The sequence below is a fragment of the Punica granatum genome, chromosome 5 (genome assembly GCF_007655135.1).
Source record: "Punica granatum isolate Tunisia-2019 chromosome 5, ASM765513v2, whole genome shotgun sequence".
In the NCBI taxonomy this organism is placed as follows: domain Eukaryota; kingdom Viridiplantae; phylum Streptophyta; class Magnoliopsida; order Myrtales; family Lythraceae; genus Punica; species Punica granatum.
The window spans coordinates 16,544,952-16,567,031 of record NC_045131.1 but is presented as its reverse complement, the minus strand read 5'-3'; the positions used below and the strand labels follow the sequence as shown (position 1 = coordinate 16,567,031).

Here is a 22,080-nt window from a genome sequence, read left to right as displayed (position 1 = left end):
TGTGTACCCAGGTATTTGAAATTCCAACGGGCACCAACCAATCTAGTCTAGTCTAGATGGTTCACTGAGGGAGTAAAATTCTCAAAACATGGATTTTCTCGATTAATAATACTTGAAATCGAGACATTATTTAACGGAAATAAGTTCTGAACCGCTTGAACTAACCCCTATTGGTAGATATTTAAACTAATTAATAGTAGATAATATGTATCATGTAATGTATTGGAAGCTTATAAAGCATATTTCCTCTCATTAATGTGGCGATTGTCTAGCTCTATCATTTTGATTGGTGCCAGTCGCTACCCGACTGACACTCCAAGTTAAGGTCGATACCATTATCTGAACTATAATTCATCAAGGAAGCACTATTTGATCAGCACATTGTCCATGCTCTGCAGAGAGAAGTTAGGAGAGATTAAGAGGCTCATCATATACGATCATAACTATAAGTGATCACACAGTCTCCATAATGTACAATACTCAACAAGTGATAGAGTGGTAGAACAGCATATGACTGAATCATATGATGTGAAACTAAGCCGACACTAACTGGAAAACCCATAGAAGTCTCCACATTCTGAGCACTGACCGACTCTTTATTCTACATGGTAACGATCGATAGACGGGATAGTTCAATTGCCAGTTGGAGGTTTGTGTGGGGGCTTGTGAGAAGGACCCTTTGGCTTCTTTTCAGGAGTGGATGGCTTCATTTTGCGTGGGGGCTTGTACGCATCTTCCTCTTCTTCTATAAGAAGATGGCCATGTGGTGGTTTGTGCTTTGGTGGAGGCTTCTCACCCTTGCGTTTGTCCATCTCTTCAACCTCCTCGGCAATGTTGTGACCATGTGGAGGCTTGTGCTTCGGTGGTGGCTTCTCACCCTTGCGTTTGTCCATCTCCTCAAACTCCTCGGCAAGGTTGTGGCCATGTGGGGGCTTGTGCTTCGGTGGAGGCTTCTCACCCTTGCGTTTGTCCATCTCCTCAACCTCCTCGGCAAGGTTGTGTCCATGTGGGGGCTTGTGCTTTGGTGGTGGCTTCTCACCCTTGTGCTCATCCATCTCCTCGACCTCCTCGACAAGCATGTGTCCGTGTGGGGGCTTGTGCTTCGGTGGAGGCTTCTCACCCTTGTGCTCATCCATCTCCTCGACCTCCTGGACAAGCATGTGTCCGTGTGGGGGCTTGTGCTTTGGTGGTGGCTTCTCACCCTTGTGCTCATCCATCTCCTCGACCTCCTCGACAAGGTTGTGACCATGTGGGGGCTTGTGCTTTGGTGGAGGCTTCTCACCCTTGCGTTTGTCCATCTCCTCGACCTCCTCGGCAAGGTTGTGTCCATGTGGGGGCTTGTGCTTTGGTGGTGGCTTCCCACCCTTGTGCTCATCCATCTCCTCGACCTCCTCAACGAGGTTGTGACCATGTGGGGGCTTGTGCTTTGGTGGAGGCTTCTCACCCTTGCGTTTGTCCATCTCGTCAACCTCCTCGGCAAGATTGTGACCGTGTGGGGGCTTGTGTTTTGGTGGAGGCTTCTCGCCCTTGCGCTTGTCCATCTCCTCGACCTCCTCGGCAAAGATGTGACCATGTGGGGGCTTGTATTTTGGTGGAGGCTTCTCACCCTTGCGCTTGTCAGTCTCCTCAACCTCTTGGACAAGCATGTGACCGTGTGGGGGCTTGTGCTTTGGTGGAGGCTTCTCGCCCTCACGCTTGGTCATCTCCTCGACCTCTTCGGTAAAGATGTGACCATGTGGTGGTTTGTGCTCCGGTGGTGGCTTCTCCCCCTTGCCTTTAAAAAAATATGGTGCAAGAAAACATGAGAAGTCACAATTCTAACTTAATTCTACTCACTACAAAACAAAATAACTCATACAAAGTCAAAGAGTGGGTCCCATTTATATTACTTTTTCTCACAACAAAACAACATAACTCTTACAAAGTCAAAGGGTGGACCCCATTTATACCACTCAAAATCAAAATCAAAATCACAATTCTAAAATCCTACTATGAAACCAAACACCACCTTAAAATTAACACTGAACTATGAAGAGTGAATTTTACGAGAAGCCGAATATAGTACAAACATTTAAAATTAACATTGAACTATGAAGAGTGAATTTTACGGAAGCCGATAAGATGAATCTTCTAATGGTATCAATTTATATATATATATATATATATATAACACATTGAACAAACAAAATTATTTTGATTGAAATTCTGCCAAGTACGTACCTTTTCCTGGCTTGTGCTCAGGGACTGGCTTGCGGCCATCTTCAGCCTCTTCTACAAGAATGTGACCGGGGTGGTGGCCACCATGTGGAGGCTTGTCATGTTCCGGATCTGGTTTGTGTTCGGGGATCGGCTTGTGATCATCTTCCTCGTACTTGAGTAGGAACCTCCCTGGGTGGTGCTTGTGTGGTGGCTTGTGGCCGTGATCTTTAGGGCCGTGGGGGTGATCGGCATTGACAATAGTGGTGGTGAGAAGCACCACTCCAAGGAGCAATGCCAGCATGAACTTGAGAGAGGAGGACATGTTTTAAGTTTGGTTTGGGAGACGGGGGAGTGACTGGTGAGAAGTGGAGGGACGAGAGTGCCAATTTATAGTACTTTGGTTGACCCCTTACGTCACCAACCATGTCACCCATTTTTGGACTTTTGTTCTAGATAGTGAGAAAGACATGTGACGGTGGGATTTCTTATTCTATGAGCCTAATATAGGGAGCTGTACTCGGGAAATTAATTAGACACATATCATAAATTAGATCTCAAGACATGAGCATGCTTAGAATATGAGTGTCATTGTGATTATTTGCTATTATTGTTTTTTTTCTTTTTATAAAAAGGAGTTTTAGAAATTTGGCCGACTAATTCACGTAGTTACATGAACACTTCATAAACTCACAAGATAGAATAAATTTAAATCCACTGTTCGTTAAGGTGGCCCAATAAAAAAAATCTTTTCTTGCAGTTTTTAATTTTTATATTTATAGAGTTTAATTGTTTCTTAAATTCATGCACTTCTCGTAAATAAATCAATAGAAATTGCTGTTCAAAAAAAAATTGTAGAAAATGCTAAGCCCTCATAAAAGTGTTCCTAAATATCCCCTACCATTGCGGGTAATTAGGAGGACGAGTAGGAGAATATAGCAAAACTCTTAATCAAAGTTGTTATCTTCATCTTGTTTTCTGTTCAATTTATCCTCGATCTTACAGGAGCTCAGTGGTGTGAAAGGGAAGGGGAAAAGAAGAAATTTATAGACAGAGAAAATATGATTACTAATAATCAAATTCAGATCCTCTCGATTTTCAATTCATTCGCTGAAAATACCTTGTATTCTCACTGGGAGAACATTATTATAATCTTTGGTGTAAGTTTGGACTTCACTTTCTAATTCTGAACATGGATGAATTACGTCAGATCTCAGTTGAATTTAGCCGCCTATGTAGCTCAGATTACAATTTAAAAAAAAAATTCTTAAAGAAACTGATAAGGATCCTACACATAGAGTTGAAAGAGTTTGACGAATTGGCCTCTTAATTATCATTCTAATGTAAAGAACGACCGGTGCTTGAGAAATTTTGCTATCATCACTTTCAGCTATACATCTCCTAGTCTTCTTTTCTTTCGTTTCAGATTTTACTGGATAGTTTAGTCAATCGAAGGTCATCATTAATTAAGCAAAACCAGCAAAATCCGCGATTTTATCCCTCCAGTTTACGTCCCTGTACGTAATTCAAATAAACGAGCGCCTCCCGAGTCCAGGGATTACTTAGTCTATTGTTATAGTTCTATATCATTTCCAATTACCAATAAAAGTATAAAAATCCCCTTTATATTTGGAATTTGATACAAATTGGACCCTGTGATTTTTCAAGGGACAACTAACATCTTGTAGTTTACTTCATGAGATATAATAGACATCACAATTAGTTTTTCACTACTTTTGGTTCTCAAACTTTTCTTTTTCCATTATTACCATCATAGTTTCAACTTTTTTCAATTTAGTCCTAAAATTCGGAGGAAAAAAAAGGGAAAGGGCTGAGGCCGTCGGTTGAAGACCCCGACCCCCACCACATGGTCAACTACATCCACAAAGGATGTCGAGGACCATGGAGGTGGGGTCGGGGTCGCAGATTGGCGGGCCCCGCCTTCGAATTGACCGAGATCTCGAGTTTGAGATCCCAGTCGATTTTGGAGCTAGGACCACCAATTGGTGACCCCGACCCCACTCTCGAGATTTCCGGCATCCTCTATATGTGTTGGTGACCTCGGTGGTGGGGTCGAGATCGCCGACCAACAATCCAAGCCCCTCCCCTTCTTTTTTTCCTTTTTTTTTCGAATTTTAGGATAAAATTGCAAAATGTTAAAAGTTTGAGGGCGATAATGGCAAAAAGAAAAGTTTGAGGACCAAAAGTGACGAAAAAACTAACGTCAAAGTCCATCATATCTCACGACATAAACCAAAAGATGTTAGTTGTCCCTCGAAAGATTACAGAGTCCAATTTGCCTCAAACCCAAACCATAAGGGGGGTTTTTGTATTTTTTTCTTAGTGTTTTTCATTCGGTGGCAATTGTTAATTACATACATAGGAGGCATTGCCTTCCTTTTTGGTTGGTTAATAAGCACTAACTTAATAAATATAGAGTTTTTTCGGTTATAAAGGAGATTATGGGCCTAATACAATTAAATGAAAATCCTAAATATATCTAATAAAGGGTTATGTGTAGTTCCACCTCAGTATCGAACTTGAGACCTCTTGATCACCAAGCGAGGATGTGCGCTACTACGTCACACCCTCTTTAATAATAAATATGGTGTTTTAATCGGTGATTTTCACCCATAGCAAACTCTATGCTTTTCTACCTTTTCCATATATATATATATATATATATATATATAAAGTTGTATCCTCATAATAAATAGGGTTAAAAAAGTAATTTTATGTATGGTATAAGGTCATGAAAGTAAATGTCTACATAAATAATTATAAATGTATATACAATTATGACTAAATTAGTAAATGCATGTAAATCATTAAATACTTAATAATTTTATTATACAAGCACATTCTTAATTTAAAATATATAATCTCAAAATCTTATTTATAAAAAATATATTTTTTTATAATAAATATCTATGAAAACTTTTTGATATAATTAGTAACTAAAATAAAAATATGCAATTTGCAATAAGTACGTTAAATATTGAACACTTTGAAAATAGTAATAATAAATAAATCTATTTAAAAATGATAAAAAATAAATGATTTGCACTTCTTTTTTTTTATATATATAAAATACATGGAGATCATTTACTACAATTTTTTTAGAATATCGTATTTAAGAAAATGAAATATGTTTTCCAAGTAATATTAATTTCTTTATTCATATTTGGTATTATAATTGATCTTCAATTATTCTGAATTTATTATTGTATGCACTAATACTTGAATGCTTTAAATTTAAGAATATATATAACTTAATGAAAAATTCAATTGTGATGTTAAAATTTTAAAATCCATCTAAAAATAACCATTCTAAACAATAACTCATGCACCGCGTGGGCAAAAAGGTAAGTTTATATATAAACTGTGGATCTACGCATGCAGTGGAAGTGTAAAATTGTCAGACTGATCAGAACATAAATACCACCACAATGTAAGGAAAACATATAATTTAAATTTCATAAGAAACATACTAGCTTATCTAGCATTATGAAGTATCGTACTTGTTAAATTAAGTGCGTCTAATTAATAAACATGAAACTACTTCACCAAACTGAAATTTTCAATTAATTTAATTTTCTTGAAAGTCAATATAACACTTATCCAAAAAATAAAAAAAGAAAATCAATATAACGATAGTTTGTTGGTATATCTCTTACAGACTCTTAAATCCTTTAGTCTCTGCAATATGGTTTAAGAGAGTCTATTTCATAGATCGCAATTTTAGACTTAATACGCATATAGATGTGATTAAAATGAAAACGGGGCATTGGTGAAAAAAAAGAAGTTAAGAGCACTGAGGATGTAAATGCCTAAATGGAGTGAATGGATGCATCAGCGTGAACCAAGAGGAATAAAAATATAAGATTGATAGAGTGAATGGATATGAGTCTTTTCTCATCTATAGGACCTGAGTATTTGTAAATTTCTTCTGAATTAAAGGGTAATTTTTGAGTTTAAATGTGGATAAACACTGAGGAGCCTTATGGAAAGAACACCGTTCATAGACCTAATTTCGGGAAAATTAGGGTAATTGTAAGAATTGGTCCCGAGTGGCCGAACAGACCGGTCCCATCGTTAACTGGCACCTTGTCTGATCTGATTATATCTTGTGAACTAAAATGCACGGTTAAGCCTCTTCACTAACCGGTCCGTTTTCCAATTGAACCCCCTTAAAACGACTGGTTCTATGGATTCTCCGTTTTTTTTTTTCTTGTAACGAGTAAATGTAATATGACTAAAAGAGGGGATCGAGAATGGCAAAAAAAGAAAAAAGAAAGAAAAAAAGAAAAAAGAGGGATCGAAAACAATTTTTAACTGATCTCATGCATCGGAGTCCAGATGGGGACAAACAGACGTTGGTTGAGATATTTTTCTTTTATTATTCTTGTATTTCTTTGGATTACACATTTATCACTATTATGTTTTTTCCTTATAAGTGGAACATTTGTCACAATTTCTCTATTAGAATATAAGAATTTATATAGTTTGTAATTAAACCTATAAACTGAGCCATCTCGAACTCTGGTTGGACGATTCATGAACCCCGTGCCCCGACTGCTCCAATGTACAGTCCGTTCCTGATAATACTGAGGAGAAGTATATATTTGGGCTAATTCTATAAAGCTCAAACTTTGAAGAAAAGCTTGCATGTCCACTTCGGATTAAGAAGAATGAGGAAATGCCTAAAAATTTAATTTATTAGACGTGATGGATTTTAATGCAGTTTGCTCCTTGACCGGCCCAGCTTTCACACTTAAAATCAACTGTACAAATTGCTGCTAGTAAAAATAAATGATTTTTATTCGTAAAAAAGAAACTGCTCACGTGGGCTATTCCACTGTTCATTTTTCAACGAGAAACATTTAGTGAATATATATTTAAATTTTCTTATAACATATAATAAATTGATGAAGAGCCTGATGTCATGGCCCATCTCAGCCACGATAGTGACCTGTGACAACATTTTCAATCAGCGGGATTACATGAGAAGTCAAGGTGAAGAAAAGCAATGCGGCTCGTCGATCTTAAAAGATCATCCATGTGGACAAGTTAGGTTTGACGTTTGATGAAAAAAGCACCGACGAAACGGTTTCACAAACAAGCAATCTTTCCTTTCAAATAGAAAGAGAATAATGTAACTTGGTCGACAGATATTTGGACGTATTCAGTCGAGGTATTATCCGGCTGACCATATCTCAACTAATTCCAACCATCGCTCTCAAAACTGTGCAATTAATATTTTCTCATAACTAGACGAAAGATCCGTGCATATGTGCAGGTTAGAGCTATATTAGGTTAGAAATGATCATTAATCATCAATATTAGAAACCATAAGGATAAACATGAAAAATATTTTAATTATACAATAAATTGTAAAAAATAATTAACAAAGAATATATATCCCTGATGATCTCTAAGGTAAAAAAGAAAAAGAAAAAGAAAAACAGTGAAGAAAATATTGAAAGTAAACAAAAATACCAACCTCATGAATTATTGCTTAATATTGCCTAGAAATCATACTAAGCTAAGAGAAGATATGATATCATGTCATCAGTCTCATCCTTATTGCCGGTGACTCGAAAAAATACACGGAGTTTTATTTCAAATGACCGGACAAATATTTTCAGCACCTTTGAACAATTTCACGAACATTTCTAATACCTGCATAATGGAATTATTAACGTTGCCGCAACGCACGGGCTCATGATGAGCACCTCCCGCTCTAGTTAGAATTCTAGTGCGGTTAAGTTGCGTATGCAGATAATGGATCCACTTTATCAATAGTCTTGCCTTCATCGAAGCCCGCATAAAAGCTTAAGAGGCTCCACCTCAAATTCACTGTTGGCAAAAGTACGTAGAGTAACCCGAGAAGGAAGAATTTCTCATTCTGCGCTCCCTCAAACCTTGACCCAACTTCCCACCTCTCCCTACCAGTCTACTTTCTCCTTTATGTGTGTTTCGACTGTAAGCTTGCTTAAATTACAAATAATAATAATAATTACGTTTAGTCAACATATATGCCTAAATATGCGACTCATGATATTCCATCCTTTCATTGTCTGCATGCGACGTGGCTATATGTGATTGAACTACTTGTCTCATCTTTATTGAGGGTGACATAAAAAGTCACGCAATAAAAACCCCCATCCATCTTGTTCCTAATATATTGTCTCGGCTTTTATAAATTGTATATAGATATGATGTTAATTTGTATTAATTACATGATCATATGTTACATTATTCAGAAATATAGACATGCCATTTTCTTTAACACCCCCATTGGGTACTTGTCTGAGCCGACTGCATGTTGATGAGCTAGTACTTCTCGGGGGAGAAAAGAACTCGTAAATATAGCTTAGACTGGGGGCCCCACATGTGGCCAAGTAAGCAAAGTGGTACCCAAGCAAAAAATTGACTCTCCCTCTACAATCCAAGTCCCATTATGGGCACTCGTATGGTCCGCACTTGATTTTTTTCTTTATGAAAATACTCACATATTTAATAGATTATTATTATATTTACTTAATAAATAATCATTTTATTTCCCGATTTTAATTAAAATTGTAATTATTTAATATTTACTTTTATTTTTCAATTTAAATTTTCAATAAAAATATAAATAATTTAAAATTATTAATTACAGATAAGATCAAATTAAACAGTACATTAATATATCCTAATACATTTAATGATTAACAATAACATTGCATAATTTAAACGCTACATTAGAAAATACATTACATAGAGAATGATATTACATAATTGAAATACTAAAAAGCTACAAATCGATAATTCATTGGCCATTATAAAACTGCTAAAGATGTTCCAACAAATCCACCTGCAATTGTCGATGTTTTTGTTAATCATGAAGGTTAACACTCCTTTTGATATAGCTCAAACATGGAGTAATACTTCCCTCAGACCTTTGCATCGGTCCCACGCCCACTTCTTCTTTGTCATCATCTGGGAGCGGGTCGAATCTCCCGGCATACGTCTCACGCTCATCCTCAACAATCATATTATGCAAAATAATGCACGCTCGCATAATTTTTCCAAGCTTGGACTTCTTCCAAGACCGTGCAGGACCACGTATAATAGCAAATCGAGCTTGTAGAACGCCAAATGCTCGCTTAACATCTTTTTGTACCCCTTCTTGACATGTAGCAAATAACTTCCCTTTATCTCCTTGCGGACAGGAGATTGTTTTGACAAACGTTGACCATTCAGGATATATTCCATTCGTTAAGTAGTACCCCATTGTGTAGGTTTTACCATTGACAATGTAGGTTACTTCCAGAGCGCAATCGTTGAGCATATCATCAAACAATGGTGACCGACCTAACGTTGAGATCGTTGTTAGAACCGGCCACTCCAAAATATGCATGTCATATCCATAGGCCACTTGAAGCCATAGCTTCGGGGTATGGAGATTAATAATTTGGGTAATTTGGATTTTGAGACGAGAAATTGGAATTTTAAATGAAATTGAGAGTATCATCATTGTTAGCTTGATTAGGATCCACCCATTGGGAACCATATCCTCCCGATGGGACATTACTAGCAAATTCTTCTTGAGATTTTCCTTCAATGAAATACGCTTTCTTCAAGTCATATTTGTAGTCCTTCCACTTTGATGAAATGGATTTTAATATCCATCTCTCAGTGTGTTTGCTCTCCATAGGAAGTAGAAACTTGGTCTATATGACCAAACAAATAAAACAAACATATGGGTAGACCCAAACCAGAAGCTATAGTCTTCTATAAAGACTAAAAAAACGAAAGTAGTATTAGAAAAGTGAAAACAATTTTAGAAGTGAAAATTACAAAGCTAAACGTCTCAATGGGACCAAGTGCTGAACTAAAAAACACATCACATCTCCACAGTTGTAGTATAGAACAACCCCCTTATCAAATGCGGGATGCATAAACAACTTACAAATATAAGAAACTTTTACCAGTGGAAGCATTAAATACTTCAATGCCTTGCCACAACTCGACCCTTTCTCACTAGGTATGACCATTAACAGCAAGATGGATGAACGCTTCATACATGCCCAAGGTTCAACGTTGTAGTGTATAAGAATGTCCGACCAAGTATTGCATATTGCACTCATTGTTCTAAATGGATTAAAGCCATCACTAGCTAGACTTAGTTTTATATTCCCAGGATCAACAGCAAAGTCAGGATAGCGTTCATCAAATGATTTCCATGTGAAGGCATCCGCTGGATGTCTCAACTTTCCATCCTTGGTGCGACCCTCATGGTTCCATCGCATGGAAGAATTTGTCTTGGAGGACATATATAGCCGTTTCAACCATGGTATTAAAGGAAAGTATCTCAACACTTTCGCTGGTTTTCTTTTCTTCGACGTTAAATCCATACTGCATGATGCTTCATTATCTTTATCTTCTTTTGATGTCCACCTTGAAGTACCCCATCTTTGGCATACTTCACCATCTTCATCACCACGAAATAGCATGCAATCATTTGGACAAGCATCGATCTTTTCATATCCAAGATCCAATGCTTTAAGCATCATTTTGGCATTATAGTCAGCTGATGGCAAGGCGATGCCCTCTGCAAAAGCATTATTTAAAAGTTCAAGCAGCATAATAAAATATTTTCCTAACCAACCATGTGAAACCTTTAGGTGGTCAAGATTCACAAGAAAAGATTTCTTAGAGTGGTTATGACAATTTGGATATAATGGTTCGTCGCACTCTTCCATCAACCTGTGAAACTGATTTGTTTCACTAGTATCACATTGCACAGTAGGTTCTAAGACATTGGCACCATTAGTGACATCAAAAAATGGTTCCTCATTCATATTCGGTCCATGTAATCCTAAAGCATCTCTAATTAGTTCTCTCATTTCTTCATGTCCACCCATGTTTCCTTGCACTTCAGCAATGTTTTGACCGGCGAAAGTATGTTGATATTGATAGGTATCAACTGGAGATTGCCCAAAATGTTCAAAATGATTCTCACAAGCAGCATGCGGAGATTGTGGAGTAGATTCCCCGTGAAACACCCATTTTGTATAACCTAGCAAGAAGCGATTCCATTAGTTTATGATATGTGCACTTGATTCAATTAGTGAAATTTCTACTTTTTGAGTTATCCCTACCATCACTGCATGCATGAATGAATTAGGCTTCGAACGAATGAAACGAAACTCAATTGAAAACCCACTAAAAGCCTAGAAGCCATAAATAAATAAATAATGCCAATAAAACCCTAAACAGATATATGGGTCACCAAAATGTATTTACAAATACCATAAAAAAGTAAATAATAAACATTAGGACCATAGAAATATAAAAGAATCATGCCCCTTTAAAAAAAAATTGTGAATAAGAAATATCAAGATTTTAATTTTAATTTTTTAAAAATCTTTTGGATTTCGAGATCTCATATGAAGGTTTTGAATATTAGTTAAACATGCAATGATGAAAACTTATATATTATATTATTGAACCAGATATACATATATCTATGTATGCGATGCGACCTTTCATCTTCCTCGCACAAGATAACTAAAGGACGGGCCAATCGAATATATAGTCCGATTTGCATATTTATGTACCATTAACTCAAGTATTAAAAAAAGAAAAACCCAAGCATATCTTTGTATTGAGCTTAATAAGCATCAAATATAAATAAATATATATCTATTGCTTAATAAGTATCTATATATATATATATTTAGTAATCATAAACAATTAAAAATTTCAACTGATAAAGTTATGTAGTAATCGGATAATATCTTCTTTCGGTATATGTTATTTCCATAGAGCGGCCTTAAACAACTTGTAGCCTGACATGAAGAATCATTTTATGTATAATGAAGTGGACAATAGCATCATGGCATATATTAGCGCAATCTTCGTCGGTCATGACCCTATATAAAAGGGCTAATAACACTGTCTTCCATACCTCATTTTCAAATTGCTACTCTGCTTCAACTTTTTATTTTCCACTCTTTTATCTTCTTTTCTCCTGTCATCATCATCCAATATCCTTTTAGAACAATGTTTCATCTCGTGGATGATCTTGTCCTATTAAAGATTTTGGAATCCTTGACCCCAACATGGGATGCTCGCGTTATAATACCTCTACGCGGAATCTCTTGCCAATTTAGAGATTTCATAGGAAAACCAAATATTTTAATGAAGATTAATTTCTTCAAAGCAGTCGGGGATGGTCCGTTGGATGCGGGAGGATTTGCACAGACGCTGTATAACTTTGCCGTCATTTCCGTTTTGAACTCGGAAAGCAGGTCTGTGGTTGACAGGAGTGCAGCATTTTTCCAATGCCTTTTGGAAGTAAACGATCGGAACGTGCTTTGTTCGTGCAGGATAAACCTTATTGATTCGCTGTGTGACACCTTCGCACCATACGGTAACCAGGCTACTGGTGGGCATCGGGTTTCATGCTGATACTGCTCCAGCAGGTTGATTTTAAAATTACATGTCCAAAGTGTTGTTTAGGTGTTGAGACGTATAGACTTCTGTTTATTGTTAGTAATATGTACTGATCCACGGATATTGTGATGTACTGATCCTAGGCCTTGACAAGCCGGGCCTTCTTTTTCCGAGCAAGCCAAGTCGAGCTCGGTGGTACTAGACGAGCTTAATACTACATAAAAATACATATATCTCCTTTTATTAGTGAGCTTAGACCGCCAAGCACATAATTCATGGACTGGATTAGGGTTTATCATTATTTTCTTAAGCCCAAACTCTTAAAATGTCATAGGAATTTTTAATTTGTAAACATAAATAATAAATAAAATATAAATCGTCTACCTCTCTTACTCCATGAGTCTGCGACCCCGAGCTACCAACGAGCCACAAACCCGAGCTTGATCTCGAGCAGAGCTCATTCAAGCTCATATTGGTTTCTCGTAACAATCAAATGAGCCAATCTCGAGCTACTCGAGTATTCAAGCCCAAGCTTGACCGAGCTCAAGCTCGAGCATTTCTTTAATGACTTGAGTCAAGTTCGCTTGTCCTTGAGCTCCATTCAACTCGTTTACGCCCATACATAAAGCACTCTTTTTTTTTTTGGGCCAATAAAGCACTTCCTAATTAATAAAGTATAAGTATGTTACCCTTCAAAACAAAAAAAAAATTAACCGGTACAACCATTGAGTTAAGCCCATGGAGGTCAGAGGCCTGGTGCTTGAAAGAGAAAACATATAAGATTGTTTGCAATATATATCTTATCTCTGTATAGTGGTAATTTCCATATATCGAACAGATTTACTTCAATTTCTGCTTTAAAATATCAACCTTCCATTAAAAAACCTTTTATCTATCTTCCTCAAATGGGGAGTGTGAATTTTTGTATCAGTCAAATGTACGTTTTAGATCAGTTTATTTATTGTACAGATAAACTCCAAAAAAGGGCAAGCGTCGTCAATTAAATTTTACTGCGCATCCCAACACAATCTTACATCTTCCCACGACTCCCCATTTATGCATCTTCCCCCTAGTAAAGCTCATTCAGTTCACCTTCTCATATCATATTTCCTTTCCAGAAGAACAATGTTGAATCATGTCGATGATCTTGTCCTATTCAACATTTTCCAGACCTTGGCCCCCGACTGGGATGCCCGCGTCATAATGCCTCTTCAAAGAATCTCTCGAAGGTTCAGAGACTACATCGGTAACTTTAACGTTTTGAAAAAAATTAATTTCTTTCCTGTCTTGCACTGCACACCTCTACTGAATGATGAAGGGATCAAGTTTCTTGTCGGTGCGTCAATTCATGGGAACATCAGTGCACAAACAATTATCGGCTCAATTTGAAAGTTCGGACCCAGCTTGGGGTTATCATATTTTGGAAGAGGGAGCAGAAGCAGTCAGTGATTCCCCGTCGGAAGCTTGATTCTATGCACAGACACTGCATAACTTTGCCGTGACGTCCATTACTAGCAACGAGCACGGAGATGTGGATGAAAGAAGTGCTGCATTTTCAAGCTATTGATGGACGTCTGCGATGGCAATATGAGTCGGTCGTGCAGGACAAGCCTGATTCATATGATCAGTGCGGAACATCTCCAGAATATCTCCTTCTCATGGCAACCGGGACACTTGCTTCAGCAGGCTCAATTGAACTTACCTTGCTCCAAGTGTAGTTTTTGTTATGAATTATATGCGTTGCTATTTGAAAGGAAGCGACATGTCTAATAGATTTCTATGAATTAATGTACCTTTTTGGGGCTGCTATCCATAATAAAATATGTGCCGTTATCTCTCTATATATATGTGTATATATATTTAGATCCCATAATGGTGTGACATGTGAGCGATGACAGCCCTAAATAACATAAAACACTCAAAAAATCAAAGATTCAAGAGTAAATTCAGAAATTGGTCCTCCAAAAATGCATGTTATATCAAATTGATCTCAAGAAATTTTTTACAGCAAATTGAACCTTGAGAGATTAAGTGTACATAAAATTCGACCTCAAATTTTTTTTTTACATCAAATTGAACCTTAAGAGATTAAGTGTACATCAAATTGAACTTTGAGAGATTAAGTATACATCAAATCTGATCTTCCGTCAAGATGCTGTCCAAAAATGGATGGAAAAATCTGATCTAACATTCAACAGCTAATATGGCATTGTTTGATTGTTTCCTTTCATTTTTCCAATTATTCCCCATTTTTTTCCGGCTTAAAAAAAGTATTCCATACATTTCCCTCCCTTTTCAGTCGGAGGCGAAAAAAACTTCCTTCTTCCGGTGCGTCCTCCTCAATCGTTGGTGCTCTCGGCGTAGACTCGCCAATCGATGCCGCTGTAATCTCTTCCGCTGCGTTTAGTTTTATAGTAGGATTTTGAAATCAGATTTTGATTTTGAAAAAGAGTGGTATAAATGGGGCCGACCCTTTGACTTTGTATGAGTTATGTTGTTTGTTGTGGAAAAAAAGTGGTATGAATGGAGCCCACTCTTTGACTTTGTATAAATTATTTTGTTTTGTTGTAGGTAGAATTATGTTAAAGTTGAGATTTTAAAATTATACTCACAAACCAAACAGGCATTCGTCACCCTTTTTCTCCTTGCCTCTAGCTCTCTACGCCGAGAGAACTTGCGATTGAAGAGGACACGCCGGGAGGATGAAGTTTTTCCCGCCTCCAACTGAAAAGTAAGGGAACTGTAGGAAATATTTTTTTTTAAGCCAAATAGAAATGGAAAATAATAAAAAAATGAAAGAAAACAATCAAACAATGTCAGATCAGCTATTGAATGCCAAATCAAAATTTTCCATCCATTTTTTTACAACAGTCTCACGGAAGGTCAGATTTGATGTACACTTAATTTCTCAAGGTTCAATTTGATGCAAAAAATTTCTTGAGATCGGATTTGATGTACACTTAATCTCTCAAGGTTCAATTTGATGTAAAAAATTTCTTGAGATCAGATTTGATGTAACATGCATTTCTAGATGACTAATTTGTCAATTTACTCAAGATTCAAGGAACCCGAGAGATCAATATAATCATGAAATAATAGCACCCTCAGTGGGCTAGATCCATGACCTATATATTTATTTTTTGGGCTAGGTCTTTATGGGCACGAACGTTATCCACAAACATAACCTTATGGGCCTAACAGGCCCATAGACAAAAGTTAAACTCCAACTGGCAACATGGTCACAACCTTTGATGCATATCCCACGCGTACGCATTGATGATACTTATTAATTGAATTTGTAGACCGCTCTACATGCTCTGTAGCCCGGACAATTATACTTTAGACAATCATTTTTTGTACAATTTGAAGTGAGTTTTTCTTTTTCCCATTTTATAATTTGGAATTGCAACATCTCCCAGCACTCGTACTTTTGGTTAAACCTCTATATATTTGAGGCCTTGATTGAAGTCATAATAAACTTAACATACATAAATTTACTTTTCGCTAAGGGGGAATGAAGAACGGAATAGCCTCTATATATTGAAATGTAGTGATATTAACAAATTGATAATCTTAACATACATAAAGGTCTAGTTTGGTAAGAAAGAATATAAAAAGAATGGGCTAGTTATCAAGGAGTATAATTTTTATGTTAGAGTTAGACTTATTTTATTTTCCAATATAACATTGCATATATATTATAAGAACCTATATGCTACTAACACAAAATATAGCATTAAATTAAATGAATGAATGGCCATCCCATTTCTTTTCATAAGGAATGCTCATTCCTTCAATAAGCGACACTAAAGTAAATAAGATGGAGAGGAAAGGAATGCCCTTAGCAACTAGTACAAGTGACGCTGACTAATCTATCAAAAGAATAAGTGACGCTAAGTAAGAGGATGCAGATGAAATGTTCAATCTATTCAATCCATTCCGTAAAGAGTTTGTACTATGACTCCATTGAATTCTTTGAGTCACCGAATAACATTGCTATGTATACAAGTCTAAGATTAAACATATATCGTTTAATATTTTATCTTTCCTTGAATTCTTTTGAGTAACAGATGTACTTTACTACGTACACCGATCTAAGATTAGAGATTTATTGATCTATAAATTATTCACCTTTCCTTTTTCCTAAGTTGTTCTGCATTTGAGACCGTATTAATCTGCTATGAGATTTGGTGGCAGTTGCATCCTTTTATACCATCACGTACAACGTTATCATAAAAGGAAACTTTATATATCGGAATTTCCGTTTATTTTGTTATTGATTCCCCGGCCAATTGGCATGCAAATGGCATAGCCAAGGCCCAATTCAGGACCTTCAAAATTAATATTGTTTAATTTTCATTGTCGAGCCCAGTAACAATTGTCATGAGGGACCTAGCCCAAAACCAACACGATCACTTACATTGCACAAAAATATATAATGGACCTAGCCCAAAATCACAAAACCAGCCCAATAACCATGCAAAAATTGTTGATACCTGGTATTCAATGTTAATGACCTTAAGCTTGAACATACAACCCTGAATTTGACTAGCACATTTCAAAGTCATAACAAATTAAACCATATATCCAATCATTATCCACAAATGTAATCTTGCTAGGCCATCTCCACAAATGGGATCTTGCTCAACTAATTAGTAAAACTCATTCTTGCTGCATATAGGTGAGATCTTGAGATTAACAGTTCCAATGATCTATCTCCCAACATCAACAATAGATTTAGTCGCATTTTGTAACACCTTTATATTTCTTTTCGGACAGACATAGTAAAAGGTAGTGAGTCCACAGTAGCTTTATAATAATAGCATTCAAAGATCTGCGTTTCGGTAAAACAATCCAGGCAGATTATGAATCCCAGATAAGAACATCTCTTGCTAATCCTGCCCTTCCAAGCACACCCTTCCACATGCCTTTTGTCAACCTGCACGAAAGGAGAAATACTTCTTTGTTTCAAGTTGTTCCTTATAATAAATGACAAGCCACTGACTGGAAGAATATGTTCTTTATCCAGTAGCCAATCTTCCAAGCAATGCATGCCAACAAATAAAAGAAACCAAAGGAACGTTGCCATTTTCACAATATGAACAGTTAAAAGACATGCACCAAGAACAATCAATCAGACCAGATTCCGTGTTTTCATGTAGAAAACAGGGGAGCAATTTGAAAGGGCTCCAATCATACTTTACAAATTTTAAATGAGAAATTCAAAGATGCTTAAGTATGAAGAAACCATATCATGCAAATGGAGGCATAAGAGATGTTCAGAGACCAGCCAATAAGATTCATTGCGAAGAATAGCAAGTAGATTTAGATGCTCAGGCCTCAGAAAGGTTTGAGGCAGGGAAATTGTAACTTCGCGATTGCCGCGGGGTCGAACCCCTTGAATTCAAGCATAACCAAAACCACAATCATAACGAAAATCTATATATCCCTCTCTGGCATTAAAAGCTAGTTCTCAGCGATTAACATAAAACAATGAGCATAACCAAAGCCACGATCATAACCAAAATTGCTGAGAATACAGAAAAATATATATCCCTCTCTGGCATTAAAATCTAATTCTCAACAAAAAAAACAATTAGCATAACCAAAACCACAATCATAACCAAAATTGCTGGGAATATAATCAAACAGAAAAAATATATATATCCCTCTCTGGCTTTAAAAGCTAATTCTCAGTTATTAACAAAAAACAATGAGCTGTCATTCAGCTTTGAAAATAAATGAGGGCGTACAAGAAGGAGAGGCGAAAGACCGAATATACCGCTTCTTCAACCCTCACCGATCCTCTCCCGCCACTACGTGCCCCATCATTTCGTCCTTCCAATTTCCGTCAACCTCACTGTTCCGATCCTCCGTTCCGATCATCGACGAGCCGAGAGCTGGATTAGGCGGATCGGCGGGAGGCGGGTGACGCAGCGCCGGCGGCTAGGGTTTTGAGGTGTGAAGATGCGAACCTTCTGCACATGATGGTGGCCTCTTGGGACTGAGGGGCGTGATCTCAGGTGAAGAAGCTGCTATCGATCAAATCAATGGAGTAACGGGAAAGGAAACCTTAGCAGAGAGGGGGGGAAGGGGGAAGAACAGCAGAGAGAGGGGGAAGAAATAATCTGGGTCTCTTTGCAAATAAGTTATTTTTGCTTATATTATCTGGGCTTTTTTGCAAATAAAATAACATGGGGATCTAAAGTGAAAGATGTGAAAATATATGATTAGAAAATTACGTGGCTGCACACCTCACCAAATTTGAGCATTCTAATTGAGCCACATTGGCCGGGTTTAGTACCCGGTAAACATCGAGGGGCACAGTAGAACTCGCCAATAATTAATAAAAGGCATAGGAAGTCACATCACGAGAATCGAACATGAAACTTCTTCATTATCAAGTGAAAGTATGCGTCACTGCATTATATTTTTTTCTCGGGTAATTTGTTCTTAACTATTCATGTCCATACCTCGAGCAAATAGGCAATTTGGTCCATGACTTATAGTTATTACATTAATTGGGTCACTGATTTATTTTTTGCAATAATTTGATCTATGAACTTGTCAATTTGTATCAATTTGGTCATTATCACGACATTTTGATCCCCCAATGAAGAAAATTACATCAATGAAGAAGAAGAAGAAGAAGAGTGGGAGAACTCCGATAGGAGGCTCCCCGCTGATGAACCCTCCGGCGATCTCCCCCCAAGGTGAGGTCGCCGGCGAGGAAGACCCCACCAAGGGGAAGCTCCAATCGGGGCTCCTTAAAGAAAACAATGTTGTTTTGAGTATTGAACTCAAATGATGTTTTTTCTTCCATTTTCTTATGAAGGGAGTCCCGATTGGAGCTCCCCTATTCCCTCACTTTTTTCCCCCTTTTGATTGGAAAAAGGGCAAAAACGAAAAAAGAAAAAGGAAAATGAAGAATATACTAATTTGAAAAATATAATTGATGTAGCCATAAACGCAGTGGAAAAAAGTTATCATTTCACTAATTAATTATATCAAATAGGTCTCCTCACACTTAATAACCGTTATGCTCCGTCATCCTAATGACATTCGCCCCACGTTGAGGGACCTATATGATGTGATCGGGGACCCCTATGATGGGGCACTTTCCTCGAGGATAAATTTGATGCAATTTTCTTCTTTGAAGGACTTAAATGATGTTAGAAAGACCAAATTGATGCAAAAAATTTGTAGAGACTCAATTGAAGGAACACGGGGACCCAAATTGCCCATGTACTCAATTAAATTATAGTGAAGATGATAATGATGTTCAAGGTGGTGACTGAATATATCTTGCCACACTTTTTCGGTGGCGGTGACTGGCAACGGCGATGGGTGCTAAAAGAAAGAGTTTCAATAGAGAGACCAATGTGTGGACACGTTCAAGGGAACGTATGAACGAGTAAATTTTATTTAGTTAGACTTTGTCAAAATTACACATTAATAAACAATTAGAGGGTAGCCGGAGGCTAATACTTGTAGCAAAAGTTTGCTTTTTTTTACTTTTAATATAAAAGATATCCATATATTCAATACGAAAAACTAAAAAATTAAATAAGAGAAAGTAGATATAATTTTACTGATCAGAATTAAATTTAAAATTTTTTGTTTATTAGGCGAAAATATGTTTCATAGCATTACATTTCCTTTGTTTAGGTTGACATATTCGTTCCCTTTTATGAAAGACTAATTAGTCACATGGAGGTAGTCACATGTACGTGATTTCAAGTCAAAAGGCCAAGCAATTCACACGTTGCATATAGGATGCGTCTTTTCGGGGGTCACTACATACATTTCAACGGTCTCTTAGGTCGGTCGTTGCTGAGATGAGCGCCGACGTCGGATTGGCCCACCAAGCACCAGTTTCCGTTTTCCTTGTAATATGATATTACATATTATGGAACTGTTCACCAACGACCTTTCCCCTTCTTAATAAAGAGTAAGCATTTTATGTGTTTGCGTATAAAATACAGCTGCAAATTACATCCGGCCAAAAAAGCATGCTGTATATTTGCATATAAAATACAGCCGCAATATTTTTTTTCCGGACTATATACTAAAACTTATTATCGCAAGAGAATCCGATACGATTTCAAGAGAATATGACTCCATAACGTTAGGACACTGCTTCCCATGATCAGTCCAGTGCTAATAATTTGGCTTGAAACCATTCTTGTACAAATCAAGTTGAACTTCGTCTGGATACATGAAATGTCCTTTAAACATGGGCATATAATTTTTCTTAGATTATTCTCCGTAACAAACTGTTCGGTGCACCTAATAAATTCTCTCCCCCATTTGACGAAGGTTTTCTTAATACCCCCTCTATTAGGAGGAGTTGTATCATATATCCACACACGATCTAGTGGAATGTTCATCTATAAACAAAAAATTATCAAACATGTATAATTTGAGAACATATACGGCTATAATAGCAAAAAAAAAAAGTGCATCTATTCAGGAATGACAGTATCCTTATTAGTCCGCAAAAATCAACAAGAAATAACCAAATCCACAATGGAATGCTACAACCCTTCCCCAAAACCCATCATCCTTCTCCACAATTATTTAACTCATAGAGGTGACTAACCTAGGATCATTGACAATCAGGATTCGCTTTGCATTTAAAATATATATATATATATATATATATATATATATATATCGAAATTTGAGCATACCTCAACCACCTCGTGAGCTCACTATCGGAGAGAATGCCCCTAGATGCAATCCACGAACATACAATATGATAAGTTTAATTTGTTAATTAGTTATCAAATATTTGTAATTAGAATTATCGTCAAAAGATTTGAAAGTAAAATAATGATATTTTTCATGTGCACCAATAAAATTATAGAATTGTTTCATAAATTTGCTTTTAGTAAAATACATCAAAATCTCTAAATAATTTTAATAAGTATACATTTATTTATATATATATATATGAAATTACTATTAAAATAAAAATATAATATTATATATAAATTAAATTATAAAATCCATATAATATTTTAAGCTTATAATAAGTACATTACAATTTGGGTATAACTAGAGCGTGGCTCGCACTACGTGCGGAATTAATAGTAATTTTAGTTTGAAAATTAAACTAGCGCATACGAAATATTATCAAATGCTACATAAATTAACCTTATCAAAATTACCGATTTTGAAAAATTAATAGAAAAGAAGAATATATTATTGTGTTGAGAAAATATACGTTAAAGAAAGGATGAAAAGAAAGACGTTAAAAAGCGGTAGAGAGGGAATCATGGGAGGAGTTGAGAGTGGGTAGTGATAAAAGAAGTTGAAATTACATAATTACTCTTTAACTTCCATTCATAGTGGTTGTCAATTAACTTTATTATTTATTAATGGATAGTTTTGCAAAAGGAAAATTAACTTCGTTCTCTAATTTGTAGCAATAGA

At 36.5% G+C, this 22,080-nt stretch overlaps 1 protein-coding gene and 1 long non-coding RNA gene across 2 annotated transcripts; both read right to left on the bottom strand.

Moving 5' to 3' along the window:
- Positions 1-405: 405 nt before the first annotated feature.
- LOC116208309 (early nodulin-75-like) lies at positions 406-2,572 on the bottom strand. The gene is made up of 2 exons (XM_031541681.1): positions 2,221-2,572; positions 406-1,774 (listed from the first exon to the last, which is right to left on the bottom strand). Exons 1-2 carry the CDS (start codon positions 2,519-2,521, stop codon positions 633-635), a joined length of 1,443 nt encoding a protein of 480 aa, XP_031397541.1. The 5' UTR covers positions 2,522-2,572; the 3' UTR covers positions 406-632.
- A 14,542-nt stretch (positions 2,573-17,114) lies between these two features.
- Positions 17,115-18,782, bottom strand: LOC116206711. The gene is made up of 2 exons (XR_004156777.1): positions 18,396-18,782; positions 17,115-17,581 (listed from the first exon to the last, which is right to left on the bottom strand). It is a non-coding gene; the product is annotated as an uncharacterized LOC116206711 (long non-coding RNA).
- Positions 18,783-22,080: the final 3,298 nt, after the last annotated feature.